Source organism: Bos taurus, chromosome 2, assembly GCF_002263795.3.
Source record: "Bos taurus isolate L1 Dominette 01449 registration number 42190680 breed Hereford chromosome 2, ARS-UCD2.0, whole genome shotgun sequence".
Taxonomy (NCBI): domain Eukaryota; kingdom Metazoa; phylum Chordata; class Mammalia; order Artiodactyla; family Bovidae; genus Bos; species Bos taurus.
The window spans coordinates 88,479,837-88,495,023 of NC_037329.1; the positions used below are offsets into that span (position 1 = coordinate 88,479,837).

General features: G+C 38.7%; 2 protein-coding genes across 3 annotated transcripts in view; one reads left to right on the forward strand and one right to left on the reverse strand.

The window, feature by feature from the left end:
• The window catches only part of FTCDNL1 (formiminotransferase cyclodeaminase N-terminal like), an 88,797-nt gene extending 87,141 nt beyond the window's left edge, over positions 1-1,656 (reverse strand). Inside the window, exon 1 of one of the 2 annotated variants that reach the window (XM_024981237.2) lies at positions 1,540-1,656. The gene's annotated coding sequence lies outside the window, so the exon portion shown is untranslated. Of the gene's footprint in view, positions 1-677; positions 966-1,539 lie in introns of those variants that run through there. The other variant, XM_024981228.2, reaches the window with a different exon arrangement.
• Positions 996-14,914, forward strand: C2H2orf69 (chromosome 2 C2orf69 homolog). The gene is made up of 2 exons (XM_002685499.6): positions 996-1,464; positions 11,923-14,914. Exons 1-2 carry the CDS (start codon positions 1,120-1,122, stop codon positions 12,748-12,750), a joined length of 1,173 nt encoding a protein of 390 aa, XP_002685545.1. The 5' UTR covers positions 996-1,119; the 3' UTR covers positions 12,751-14,914.
• The last annotated feature ends 273 nt before the right edge of the window (positions 14,915-15,187 follow it).

Genomic DNA, 15,187 nt, shown 5'->3' on the forward strand with positions numbered 1-15,187 from the left:
GCAGGAGAAGGGGATGACTGAGGATGAGATGCCTGGATGGCATCATTGACTCGATGGATATTGAGTCTGAGTCAACTTGGGGAGTTGGTGATGGACAGGGAGGCCTGGCGTGCTGCGATTCATAGGGTCACAAAGAGTCGGACACGACTGAGTGACTGAACTGAACTGAACTGGCCACAGATTGTTGTTGGACATCTACCGCATTCCTATTGTTCAAGCTGGTTTTTGAAAATCCTAAAAAGCAAATCTCGTTGGTGGCAAACACCATTGACAGGAAATATGTAACAACTAACGCTTTTTCTGTGTCCTGCTGCCTGATGCCAATCAGAGATGCATTAGACTTCATATCTAAATTCCCAAGAACCTAGAAATCTTTGTGTACCTACAAAAAAACTCAAGGGTGTGAGAAAAGGGCATGTAGAAGGGGATGACAGAAGATGAGCTGATTGGATGGCATCACCAACTCAATCAACATGAGTTTGAGCAAACTCCAGCCGATGGTGAAGGATGGGAAAACCTGGAGTGCTGCAGTCCATGGGGTCACAAAGAGTGGACACGACTGAGCGACTGAACAACAACAACAAGACTTCCCACAGATTTCTCTAAGAGGACAGAATTACTCTAATATCTTTGGGGTTGTGTCTCTTTTAAGGCTTCAAGGACTAGAAAAACCTCACCTGAAAGTTGAGCCTAGAGAAAGGGAAGCATGGTTAACTCCAAACTGTACCCCATTACTGGACGCGACCCTCTGCTGCAGCGCTGGTATCACAACTGTTACCCTTTTTGCCGGGGATTCTGGGCTCATTCCCTCTCCTTTCCTCTTCTCAGGGCTCTCCCCAGACTTCCGTTCAAACGTCCCGGCCAGAACAGAATCCACCAATCACAAACGTCCTTCCTCGGACCACGCCCCCTCATGGCCCCCTCAGGGAACCCGAGTCATATTTCGCGCACACCCCTCCTTCCCTTACGCACGCAGCGCGCGGACGTCGGCTTCTGACGCAGTCGTTGCCCCTGGGCCGGCTGCCGCCCAGGCCGCTCCCGCCGACCGTTGGCGCCAGGCTGAAGTTCCTCCCTCAGGCCCACCCTCCACCCTCCGAACCGCTACGGCGGCGGCGACCCATGTGGGGGTTCAGGCTCCTGCGGTCGCCGCCGCTGCTTCTTCTGCTGCCGCAGCTCGGAATCGGAATCGCCGCGTCCAGCTCTCACGCCGGAACCATGAACCTGGGCAGCAACAGCAGCGGCGGCGCGCCCTGCTCCCCCTCGGCCGAGCGGCGCCGGCAGCAGTGCGTGCAGCTGTCCACGGTGCCGGGAGCCGACCCTCAGCGCAGCAACGAATTGCTTCTGCTGGCGGCGGCGACGGCCGGGGAGGGACCAGGACGGCGGGACCTCTCTGAGGACCCGGCGAAGGAGGAGGTGCAACCGCCGCCCCAGCATCACGTTCTCTACTTCCCCGGGGATGTGCAGGTAACCCGCGGCCTGCCTGGGCACCTGTTCCTTCCTCTTGTGCATATGCGAATTCTCTAGATTCTTCTCTCCTACCTGGTGCCCGGTTCCTTGCCTCGCCTGAACACACCCACACATATGCTTCGCGATCTGGCTCCGCGCAATCCAAAACCGCCTCTTCCACGCCCCGACCCCCTCCTCAAAGAGCCCTAGAGGGTAGGTGTCCTTGGAGGGCCGCGACCTCGGAAGAGCCAGCTGTCAGTCCAGGTTTCGAGGGAGTGGTATTCAAGACATAGATATGAGACAGTGTATTTATTCTAAAACCTCGTTTCTCAGAGGGGTGTTGGGGGAGCAGGAGACAGAGAAATGGCTTTTAAATTAGTATGTAGTGTTCAAAAAACGCTGGCAGTTCTTAAAAAGCAAACAGAAAAACTAGTACTATGGTGTGACACTCTTGGTAACACTAAGAAAGGGAGAGTGGGTGGCAGAAAAGGGACAGTAATTGCTAAGCATGGCAATACTTTGATGCTCACCTAAATTCTGTGCTTTTGTTTTTGTGTGAGATTCTGTTTTTATTATTAATTTTGCAGCTGCAGGTAAATATTCATGGATAGGTTGTGTCTTAATCTAGATCTTTATCTAGAACTGCTTTGTCTTGAGTGGGTAGCCATTATATGTAACTGACTATATGCACTTCAAGATTTCTAATTTGAACAACTCAGCAGGAAGAGCTTCCATTAGTTGAGAGACAAGATGATGAAGACTACAGGAAGAGCAAGTTTAGTGGCAAAGATCCAGAGATTTTAGATTTGCGGTATCTATTAAATGTTCAAAAGGAAATGCATATGTGTAACTAGCAAGTATAAAGTTGCAGGAATAAGTCTAGGCTAGAACCCAAATGTTGAAGGTTGTCAGAATATAGGTAGTATGTGAAGCCAAGAGACCAAGAAAGAGATCACAAAGGGAGTAAAGGTAGTCAGGAAAGGTCTAAGAACTGAGTGCTACAGTATTCCCCAGTCATTAAATTTATCAGAAAGATAAGAAAGGAGTGTAACTCATTGGGTATTCACATATTTAATCCTCATTGATATTATACAGCATTATTCCCATTTTGTAGTTGAGCTGGCTGCAATACAGATTTAACAACTGGCCAGATATTTCATAGCTAAAATGTGCAGAATCAGGGATTAAACCTAGGCGATCTGGCCTCAGAGCTTTTGATGCATTATTCTCTATTTCTTCCTTAAGATACCTGCGTTTTTGGAGGACTTCATACTCTGCATAAATCAACAGTATATCACTGTCCAAAAAGCTAATGGCATCTCAGGCTATGTAAAGAAATGGATGAGGTCAAAATGAAAGGAGGTATTAGACTAACTATATTTAGCACTTTATAGACTTCATCTGAAGATATGTGCTATATTCTGATTGGCACTCTTTAAAAACGTTTAGTGGGCATGCAGTGAAGGTTAGTTACCATTATTATCATCGTCATTATTATAGATGCACGCTGCAGCTGGCCCACAAAACTCTGGAAGTCCGCAGTGCCATGCTGATTTGCCAAACTGAGCAAAAGGGCATCAACTGAGTAAATTAAGTTCCTTCTCTTAAACTGAAATACTCGATTTTTTTCATAGTTTTGATTAGCAGCCAACTAGACCAGTCAGTTATTTGGAGGGCAAGAGAAAAAACTACATACACCTTCATCATTATCTGACTCCGGGAATAGTTTGTTAGCATATGTTTTAAAGCATTAATTTCAAAAACAATAAACTAATTGTTGCACGGTTTAAGAAACACATCCAACTTTATTTTAGCTTTACCTGTGTATACTAGCACTACCCAAGAGAACTTTCTGTGATGGTGGGAATGTTCCATGGAAATGCTCTGTATTTGCACCATGACAGCATGCAAAAACCTTAGGGGCTACTGAGGACTTGAAGTGCAGCTACTGCAATTCAAAAACTGGACTTTTTAATTCTAAATTTAATAATAGCCACATATAGTTATCCTTTTGTCCACTCGATACATCAGCATATAAAGTGTCTTTACCTTCTAAATGTATCTAGAAGTGACAATAATTATTTAGAAATCTTAAGTCAAATCATACCACACCTCTACTGAAAACTCTCCACAGCTTCCCATGGCACTTAGAGTAAAAACCAGAGTCCTCTTGATGGCCTGCAAGGTACTTCACTATATTTACCTTTCCCACCCTGTAGCTTCTGTTTTTTTAGGCGCCTCACTTAGGCATGCAAGATCTAAGTTCCTTGACCAGAGCTCCAACCTGTGGGTCCCTTGCAGTGGAAACGTGAAGTCCTAACCACTGAACTGCCAGGGGATTCCCATCCCTTGGCTTTTTTGACTGTCTCCCCAGAAGGCTCAGCCACCCTGACCTTATTGCTCATGTTAGGCACACTTGACCCCAAATGCTTTGCCCATACTGCCTGGAACACTCTTTCTGCAGATGTCTGGAAGGATTCATTACTTCCCCTTTCAGTTGCTCAAAAGCTGCCTTCACAGTGAGGCCTTTTCTGACCATCCTATTTAATAATCATACATGTGCACAGGATCTCTGTGAACTTTCTCTTTTTTGTTTTTATCCATTTCATTTACTATATTAGTTATTCATCTTGTTTTTCGTCTGTCTTCCACTAGTATGATGAAAGCTTCATGTATGTTTTCTTTACTGTTACATCTGTGATGCTTAGAGAGTGTTATGAAGTAGGTGTTCAGTAGATAGCTTCCTGAATGAATAAATGTATATAAGTTCCTTTGAGCAATGCCTTAAATGCTACTTGGTTGTTATTATATGAAGTGCTTTTAGGTTCAGATTTCCTTATCTGTGCACTTGATTCTTTTAAGTCTAATGTTTATCCTTATGAAATTTACCCTGTTCATACAGCTCATCTTTTTAGTGTATGGATCCTTTCAGAACTCTTATTTCCATTTATATCATATATAAAGTAAGCATTCTTTCTATGTCTTTATTTTTAATTTGGATAAATATTGAACGGATTAGGGCCAACAGAACTTTGTAGGATACCTTTAGAAGTTTTGCCTTATCTTAACACAAGATTCATAATTTGGTGTTAATTGGATCTGGTTGACAGTGTAATTTTAAATCCTAATTACCATTACCTTTTTGATGTTCTTGTAGTCATCTTTTATTGTATATCCTTTTTTATGCCACACTTGTCCTTTTATCATTTGAATTACAGGAAAGTTGAGGCCACAGTAATTAACTTTTCTTTAGGTACTTCTTGATGTGTTTCTTATGATTTTGGAGGGGGATCAGAATTTTTTTAAGTAGGTATTTTCCAGTTTTCTTGTGTTTCTTGCTTTTTAAATCCTCAGGATATAGAATTGTACTACCTCTTTTTTTAAGTTTACAATTTGATGAATTTTGACAAGTACAATTATGTAACCATCAAAACAAACATATAACCCAACATCTCCATTACCCCTAAAGAGAGAGACCCCTGTACCCTACTCCAGTCAGTTTTCTCAGCCACAGGCAATCACTGATCTGCTTTCTTTCACTATAGTTTTGCCTTTCTAGATCTTCATTAGTTAGGAATCATGTAGTATGTAGTCTTGTCTTTCTGGCTTCTTTCACTTAGTAGTCTGGCCTCTTTCACTTAGTCTAATGCTTCTGAAGTTCATTCTCTGTGGTCTCTATCAGGAGATTATTTCTTTTTAATGCCAAGTAGTTTTCTGTGTGTGGGTATATGATATAGTTACCCATTCGGTAGTTCATAAACATTTGGGTCATTTCCAATGTTAGCTTTTAAAAACTTGTGCTTTCCTAAACAGTAGGATATATAGATGAGCATGTCCTAAGTGTATGTCTTGGTGAGTGGGAAAAGACTCACTTCTCCTGTGTGACTCTCCTTTACTTCTTACACTGTTACCACACTCAGGACATTTCTAACAATAGACCCCCCACACCAAACAATTCTCTACACCACCAGTTAGGTATCCTATAATTCAGTTCAATTCTAGAGTTATCCAGTCTCCACTATCTACCTGCAGTTAATGTCAGATTCCACATCTTAAGGCTTCAGTCCCACAGGTCTGTTCCCCTCCCTACTTCATATGCCAGTCACAAGTCTCAGGTTGTCACCTGAACTCATGACTGACCAGCTATAGATTGGGGTTTAAACAGTCCCCTCCTTGGGTTCAATTAGTTGCTAGAATGGCTCACAGAACTTTGGAAAACAATTTACACTGTTTACCTATTTATTCTAGAAGGATATGATAAAGGATACAGGTGAACATTCAGGTGCAAGAGATGCATAGGGAAAGGTACGTGAGAAGAGGTGCAGAGCTTCCGTGCTCTCTCTGAGTGCACCGCTCTCCCAGCACCTTCACGTGTCACCAGCCTGGAAGCTTCCCGAACCTGTACTTTGGAGATTTTTATGGAGGCTTCACTGCATATGTATGACCAGTCATTAACTTTTATTTCCAGCCCCTCTTGGGAGAATGGAAAGTGGAGCTGAAAGTTTCAAACTTCTAATCATGTCTTGGTCTTTCTGGTGACCATCCTCTGTCACGCATGAAGTTTCAAGGGTTTTAGGAGCTCTGTGCCAGGAACCATGGGCAGACACACATACGCATGCATTCTACTATTTCTCATCTGATTGATGAGAAACCCTGGGGTTTCATGTGCTTGTCAAGCAGCCTTCTCAGGCTGGTTCCTGTTAACGGTCCTTCTAGCTTGCTTGAACACGGGATGTCCGCTTTATGCTCAGTGAAGATAACCCCTTGACCCATCTTTTTATGTAAGTACAGCTTGTAGCTTATATAGCTTTCCTCACGCTGGTATAAGAGTGGTCCACCTAATTAAGTCTTTATCATGGAGATACATGTCAAGTTTTCCTGAAAATCCTTGGAACCAGTACTTCAGTACCAGTATGGGGTGGGCCTTTACATTTTTGCAGGTCAGCCAGCATCATTCTTTGGAGTAAGCACCAGGTAGTCTCTCCTCCAGGAGATTCTCTGGCCACCCGCCTCACTGGGGATGAAGAGAATCAAGCCGCCTACCCTTTAACCCCTACAAGGAGAGTAAGTGCATTCTATTCCCAACTGGGATGAAAGCTCTCTCAGAAGAATCTTCCTGCATTCTTCCACCTCTTCTGTAGACTGGCCTTGAGTAGTAGCCTGGGTTGCAGAACTGGTTTTGACAACCTGTTAGCAAGTCCTTAGGGGCTGTCTGGTCTCTCTTTTTAGAAGTGCTTATCCATTGTTCTTCTGGGCTTATTAGACACAAGAGTAACGATTTTATTTTTACATTTTAATACACACAGTTACGAAGTATGAGCATTTTCCTCCTCTGATCATGTAATGTGGGGTGATCAAAGAAAACACGAAGTTTTTAGGTTTACCATCTCCTGTGTGGTAGAGACTAAACAAAGTCATAGAATCTTGTTCATTTTAGCTCATTTACTAAACAACTATATGTAATAAAAACAGCTGTGTGGTTGGTAGGGCCTCATTTTCCTTAGCTGTAAAAAGAGTTTAGGTATTTGTGCTTTCTTTTGTATTTGACATTTATATCTAATTATGAATCCATAGAATAATTCAGTGTTGGCTCTGTTCTTCCCAACTAATATTTGGGTATCTTTATGAAGACTTGACTAATATTCCTCCTACTTCAGACATAATAGGAATTCCACTTCATAATTCTGGAATTTCTAACTAATACTGCAAAACTAAACTCAGATATTTATGGAGCTTTCCCTAATTTCCCAGAACATGGGTTAGAGTCTCCCTTCCTCTGTGTCCTCCCACAGATATCCCTGTTTTACAGCAATAACCATATTACCTTGTAATTGTTTATCTGTCTCTCCCACTGGACTTTGTTCTTGAGGGACTATGCCTTTCTTATCTTTGCATTCCCAGAACTGTGCTTAGTGCCCCCCAAATGTCAGTTGATGAATATATGAAGAAATGGAAATCAAAGTTTAATAGGCAAAGTTTTTAGTTTGTATGGAAACATGTTGCTTCCCTTTCTGATGATACCCATGTGTGTACATGCATGCCCACCTACACTCCTCCCCGAGGGATATTTCCTTTCATGTCCATCCCTCTCTTCTTTACATTGGTGCCTGAATTGCAGATTGTTTAATTATTTGCAAGATAGGGTTCTGTATAGAAAAAGAGGGTAGATTTCTTATAGGTAGGGACAAGGAAAGGGCCCAAATTTGCTTTCTCACTGAAATAAGTATTTATCCAAAAAACAGGATTTAGATGAGCCCTTTCAGATCTAAGCTCCTATGATAATTTTATATCTCACAAATCTGGATGTGCAGAAGGCAGTAGCAGAATCCATAAAAAAATGATAGCCTTCTGGGAATAGATATTTTTTTAACATATATGACAAGCTTAATATTAATGAGATACAAACTGTTAAGAAGAACTTGAGCATCCTGTTGGGAAAGTTACTAAAGAATATGAACAGAGAATTAACAAAAAAATGAAAATTGCCAGCAAGCATAGAAAAATATTCAACCTAATTAGGAATGAAAATATGCAAATTAAATCAAAAGACAGACATCATTTTATCTTAGTAGCAGAGATTTTTTTAAAAAAATTAATGCTAATAGCCAGTGTAGGTAAGGATATGAGAAAATAAGCTCTTGTATACTTCTAGGGGAGTAGAAATTGGTATTAATCTTCCTGACAGGAAGTCTAGAAATTATACAAATGTATACTTATTGATGAGGAATTGTGCCTATAACATTTTAAAGTGAAAACTCTATAATTTTGTTGAGGGAAGAAATAAACATAAACATTCTTGTATATGTGTATGTATACTAAAGAACACTGGAATTCTAGACACCAAAATTGTAATAGTGATTGTTTCTAATGAAGGTTTTATGGATCGGTGGTTTTTCTATTTTCCTTATACTTTTATATATAGACTTTATAAATTTTTGTAGTATTACTTTTATTAGACTTAATTTTTTAAGAGAAAAATGTGCGTATTGCTAAAAATTCAGTTTATTCAAGATCATACATTGAAAAGTCAGTCTCCTTTTCATCCCTTTGAATGACTGAAGGCAGTTTCTGATTTTCCATTCCTGTGGCTAACCATTGTTGGGGAATTCCCTGGTGGTCCATTGGTTAGGACTGTATGCTTTCACAGCCAGGGGCCTTTGTTCTATATCTGGTCATGGAACTAAGATCCCACAAGACTTCCCAGGTGGCGCTAGTGGTAAAGAACCTGCCTGCCAATGCAGGAGATATAAGAGACTTGGATTTGATCCCTCGGTTGGAAAGATCCCCTGGAGAAGGAAATGGCAGTCTACTCCAGTAATTCTTGCCTGGAGAATCCCATGGACAGAGGAACCTGGCAGACTACAGTCCATGGGGTCACAAAGAGCCAGCCATACATGACTGAAGTGACTTAGCACACATGGAGGGCTGACTATTGTTACTGATTTATATGTCCTTCCAGAGACAGTCTATGCTGATGCAAACTTTTTTTCTTTAAACACAAATGATAGCTTATCAGTACAGGGGGTTTTTAGCCTTTATATTACAAAACATATGAGTACTTATAGAGCTGCCTCATTCTTCTAGAGCAGGAATAAATGTCCTTATACATATTTATTTATGCATATGTGCAAGTATAGCCCTGAGATAAATTCCTAGAATGAGAATAACTAGGTCAAAAGAGAAGTGCATTTAAAAATGTTTGGTGTATGATTGATTATTATAAATAAGGAAAAGTTACAGTTCTTTTTCTCTTTTTTATACCCCCATATCCAGTCCATTAGCAAATGCTGTTGCTGACTTGAAAAAAGGCACATGAGTTGCAAGTTAAGTTTTATTAGGGGCAAAATGAGGACTACAGCCCAGGAAACAGCATTTCAGATAGCTCTGAGGCACTGCTCCAAAGAGGTAGAGGGAAGGTCAGTATAAATGTGGTTTTAGTGAAAGGGAAGTACATGCAATCAATCACATATTTTCTGCAGAAGGTTTCTGCTAGTCACTAGGATCAGTCATCACCATGAAGGGTTTTAGCGCTTTTGTAGATATGAGGAGATGCAAGAATTGGGCTCATAAAATCAGCTCCTAAAAATACCTAACTATCTGAAGATCCATTCTGCCAGTTTTTCCCAAAGCACAGAGTGTCTCATTTCCGCTTTCCATCCTGAACTCTTTCCAGGGAATGTTAAAGTCAGCAGCTGCAGTGGCACCTGAGTTAATCCTTATAGAGGCAGATGACAAGTGCCAATTTGTAGTTGACACTGTGATTCTGCCTTCAATATATATTCAGAATCTGACTGGTTCTTGCCACCTTTTACTTCTAATACCACTCTGGTTCAAGCCACATTCTCTAATTGGGCTTATACTTCAGTAGCCACCCACTGCTCTCCTGATTCAGACTGTTGCCCCTTCGCACATAGGAGTCAGATTATTCCTTGCAAGGCAGATTATATCAGCCATTTACCTCACACCCTATCAGACTAAAGACCTCAGGGTATCTTACAAGGCATGATTAGCACCTCCCCTCTTCCCCACCAGGGGCTTTCCTGATAGCTTAGTTGGTAAAGAATCCACCTGCAATGCAGGAGACTGCAGTTCAATTCATGGGTCAGGAAGATCTGCTGGAGAAGGGATAGGCTACCCACCCCAGTATTTGGGGGCTGCCCTTGTGCCTCATCTGGTAAAGAATCTGCCTGCAATGCAGGAGACCTGGGTTCGATCCCTGGGTTGGGAAGATCCCTTGGAGAAGGGAAAGGTTACCCACTCCAGTATTCTGGCCTGGAGAATCCCATGGTCCATATAGTCCATTGGGTCACAAAGAGTCAGACACGACTGAGCGACTTTCTCTTCTTCCCCAACAATCTCTGTGACCCTCGTGATCACTTTTGCACCTTCACTTCACTGGTGGAACACTGGTCTCATTGCTGTATCTTAGTTGTGTCAACCATGGTTCCACTTCAGGTCATTAGGTCCTTTTGCAGTTCCTTATGCCTGAAATAATCATGACTCACTCCCTCAGCTCCTTCAGGTCCTTCTCAACTGTTGCCTTAGTGGAGACTACCCTGTGTTTTAAATAATAATCTTTCACCCTCTCCAAAACTCTGCAGTCCTTTTCCTCTACTTTTGTTACATTCCATTGCACTTAACCACCTTAAAATATCTTGTGCTGTCTAGCTAGTAACTACTTGTAGCTGTTGTCCATTTGAAATTTACTCTAATCAAAGAAATATATTTTACATTGCATTTAACTTTAAATCTAAAAACTGTTACTCAGTTCAGTTCCTAGAAAACTTTTTTAAGTGTATTTGAGCAACTTGGGTATGTGAATCTACTTTTGCAGCTGTAAATCTTATGAAATCTAAATTCAGATCAAGTATTTCCGATGAAAATTTAGCACCCAAATTGAGATGTGTTATAAGTGTAAAATATACACTAGATTTCAGAAACTTAGAAAAAGAAATGTAGTAATTTCAGTACTTTTTATGTTGGTTACATGTGGAAATAATATGTTACACGTGGATGTATGGGGCTCGATAAAATATATTATTTAAAAATAATTTGGGATTTTCCTAGCAGTCCAGAGGTTAAGACTCCATGCTTCCACTGCAGGGAGTATGGATTTGATCCCTGGCTAGAAACTAAGATCCCGCATGCCGGAGGGCACAGCCCCCCCAAAAAGAAAAAAATTCATCTGTTAATGTCTTACTTTTTAATGTAGCTACTAGAAAATTTTACGTGTGGCTCACTGTATTTCCGTTGGAGGGTGCTGTTCTGTTGACTTACAGAGTTGTTTATTACGTAGCTCTATATTAGAATGTGCACTCTCTGTGGGCAGGGGTTTTATCTGTTCTGATCCATGACTGTCCAGGAGGTATCCAGTACATTTTATAGAATAAATGAATTTGAATGAATTTCCCTTTTTTAAGGATATTATGAATAAAAGTTAAAAGGAAAACCAAATTTACATACATGTCCTAGAATGTATAGGACATTATTAATATATCAAGTACTTATAAATAAATAGGATGCAAATTTAAAAAGGCAAAACAGGCACAGTAGAAATCTAGATAACTAATAAATATATGAACAAAATTCATTTAAATTTTTAATAAATTCAAATTAGAATAAGTTATCCTGTGCCAATGAAATTTAACAAAGATAAAAGAAAAACTATACATACTTCTTTGGAAGACAGTATTGTAGTCTATATAATCAATCTTAAACTACGAATATTCTTGAACCTAGTTTTTCCACATCTAGGAATTTATTTTTAAGGATGTAATCACAGTAATGTTCACTGTAGCTCTGTAATACTAAAATCTTACAACCAGGAAGTAATAAATAGATTTATAGTTTTCATTTTGAGTACATTAACCATAGGTCATTATAATGTACCAACTTCCTCCACAATAAAAATGGGAAACTAATTTTGTGGAAATAATTTTATATAAATGTGTAATGTTTATCTTTTTTACTTTTCAGAATTACCATGAAATTATGACTCGTCATCCTGAGAATTATCAGTGGGAAAACTGGAGTCTAGAAAATGTTGCCACCATCTTAGCCCATCGGTTCCCCAATAGTTATATTTGGGTGATAAAGTGTTCCCGAATGCATTTGCACAAATTCAGCTGCTATGACAATTTTGTGAAAAGCAATATGTTTGGTGCTCCAGAACACAGTACTGACTTTGGAGCTTTTAAGCACCTTTACATGTTATTAGTTAATGCTTTTAACTTAAGTCAGAAGAGTTTGCTATCAAAGAAGAATGTGAAAGATTCGAATAAGGACTCCAAAGCATCTAATTGTCGATCCACTTCTTCTCATACTACCAATGGTTGCCAGGGAGAAAAAGAGAGGACCTGTGAAAAATCTGATGAGTCTGCTGTGAGTTTTTTTCCACCATCATTAAATGGTGCTTCTTTTACTTTGATTGGATTCAGTAAAGGTTGTGTTGTTTTGAATCAGTTGCTTTTTGAATTGAAAGAAGCCAAGAAAGACAAGAACATCGATGCTTTTATCAAAAACATAAAAACAATGTACTGGTTGGATGGTGGTCATTCTGGAGGAAGCAACACTTGGATTACTTATCCGGAAGTCTTGAAAGAATTTGCACAAACAGGGATAATTGTTCACACCCATGTAACACCTTACCAAGTACATGATCCAATGAGATCTTGGATTGGAAAGGAGCACAAGAAATTTGTTCAGATACTTGGAGATTTTGGTATGCAGGTGACTAGCCAAATTCATTTTGCAAACGATGCTCCTTCCATAGAGAATCACTTCAGGGTTCATGAAGTATTTTAGACTATAATATTATTAATGTAGAAGAGCAGAAGCACTTTCAGAAAGTGTTATGAATTCAGATAATGAGGATGTAAATTCATAGATGCAGTGTCAATTTTTTTTCCTGGGCATGGGGGAAGGAAGCACACATTCCTAAAATATGGGTGTAATGTGCAATAATGTTCCTTGTTTGTAAATGTATTTAATTGGGACTGGGTTGGAATTACTTCATTTGAAATTTAAAAGGTGATTTGTGATAATCCTACAAGGAGATATAAGACGCTTAAAAATGAAAAGTTACAATACAGTCCTTATAAAAGGCAGTGAAGATTGTTATTGTTGGAAATAGTTTATTTTCTGAGTAATGTTTGAAACTAATTTTGGTGATACTTTAACAGTAAATAGCTCTTTCGGACTCAAAACTTTTGAGTGGAAATACTCTCTCTTCAAACAAAATGAAGGCACACTGATGTTTTCCATCATTTTGCAATAACTATACCCTCTTATGTTTATAAACTCATGAAGTTATTCTTCAATGTGCCATCAATTGTTTTTTCTTAAGAGTCAAAATGTATTTGTTTCCACATATCCAAGAATGTGCAGTAGTAAAGAGTTGGTTTTAAAAATATTACACTTAAGCACTGTGGCTTACTTTTTAATTGACAGCTTTTGGATAAGACATTTTGGAGTTTCTTAAAATTTGGCAACAGTTCTTTTAGAAAATTGTTTCAGATTGAACATAATTGTGTATATTGGGTAAAAATACAGATTTAAAATCATTTCATCCTATCAGTCTTTTGAAAGAGATCAGCTTAGGTAAAATGTAATCCTCTACTTTGGTACAGCTCTATTAAAAAGGAGACAGATTCTATAGATTGAAGTCACTGTTTCTCCTGCAGCATGATTTTGTCTGCCAAAAGAAAGCAGTTCTCCTTGGCCAAAATGCAAAATTATATTGCTAAAAGAAAAGTTAAAAGGGAAAGTTTGAAGATACAAATGATTTTATTTTGGCTGAAAAACTAAATTTGCTTAACACTGCTACATAAATTGGGTGAGGTTTCCTTCTGCCCATTTTTCTTTACCTAGATAAATATATTTTGAGAAACCAGGATCTAATAAATGTCAACCAACATTGAAACATAGCTGTGTGATTACAATAAAAAGTTAATGGTCTTTTAAAAATTGTTTATTAATAATTAGCTTTTATGGGTCGTGAAATAATTAAGCAGGGAAGTAACATGCTGTTTTCAGATTGAAAAAACAGACTGAAGCTTAATATCTTAATAAGCCAGAGGGTCTCAATATATAAAACAATAATTAAAATGTTAATTTCTTGGTTTCTTCCCAGAATTATATTTTAATAACTTGGTAAGTACATTCCAAATATTCAGACTTATAAGAAAGGATTTTTACTTAACAGATACTTAAAATTAATATCCCCTAATTCTATGAATTGCAGAATAGTATCTTTCAATGGTTTTCTAAACGGATAAAGTACAATAGTTTTATGTTGCTTTGGTTTCTTTTAAATACCTGCTGTTTCTTTTGAGACCAAAAATTCCCAGCAAGGAAACAAGTCAGTCTGATTCTAGCATTTTATTTATTACCTTGTCTTAAAACACCATTATTGATTGGATAGCTCCTTTCAATATGTTTTAATAATCCTTGGTTAAATTTATGTATATCTAATGTAAATAGCTAAGTTACTAAGTATTTTAATGCAGGAGGAAGGAAAGGCATTTCTTTTTACGAATTAACTAAAATGGAAAAGTATGACTTTCAGCAGAAGGAAGGATTCATTTAAAAATCTGAGGTATTTAAAGATCTGGTCCTTGTAGCTATCTCATCTTAACTATAATTGTTATATGTTGAATGGATATTAAGAATTACTCTCTGGGACACCTGGAATTGCCATTGCATCAAAATGAGACAGTGTTGAAAGGTAGAATTATTTTCTTGAATGAAAATATATTCAAGTTGATCTATACTCAAATATTTTAATACTTAAAAATTTGTTCTTTTTCCACATTTGTTTAAAACTGTTACAAATGTTAGTGTTTCCTTTTGGATTGTGCTTTTGTGTTTGTGTCATGAGTCAATTGAGAAAAGTAGTCAAATAATGTTAAAGTTGTTACCACCACAGCATGAATGTACAATTGTATTAAATTTAATCCACAGAAGTGTATTTGGATGTGTGCTGTATGTTAACTAGATTTGTTTATAACTTTAGATTGTTACTTAGAAAGCAGCTATTTCTCTCCACTTTGCCAGTTTGGATTTGTTAATGTTTTCATTAATGTCCCTAAGTTTTCGTACAAGCAACTTTGAAACCTTTCCTATATAAATACATCTTTCCTTTAAATTGCTCTACAAAAATTAGCATTATTTCCTTCTGTTGGATTTCCTAGAGAACAAAATCTCTCAAAAATAAGTACTTCCTTTTTTGAGCTAATCACCC

Coding starts and splice junctions, on each gene's coding strand:
- C2H2orf69 (XM_002685499.6), top strand. CDS start 1,120: ATGTGGGGGTTCAGGCTCCTGCGGTCGCCGCCGCTGCTTCTTCTGCTG. Junction 1,465..11,922: donor ACTTCCCCGGGGATGTGCAG/GTAACCCGCGGC, acceptor TTTACTTTTCAG/AATTACCATGAAATTATGAC.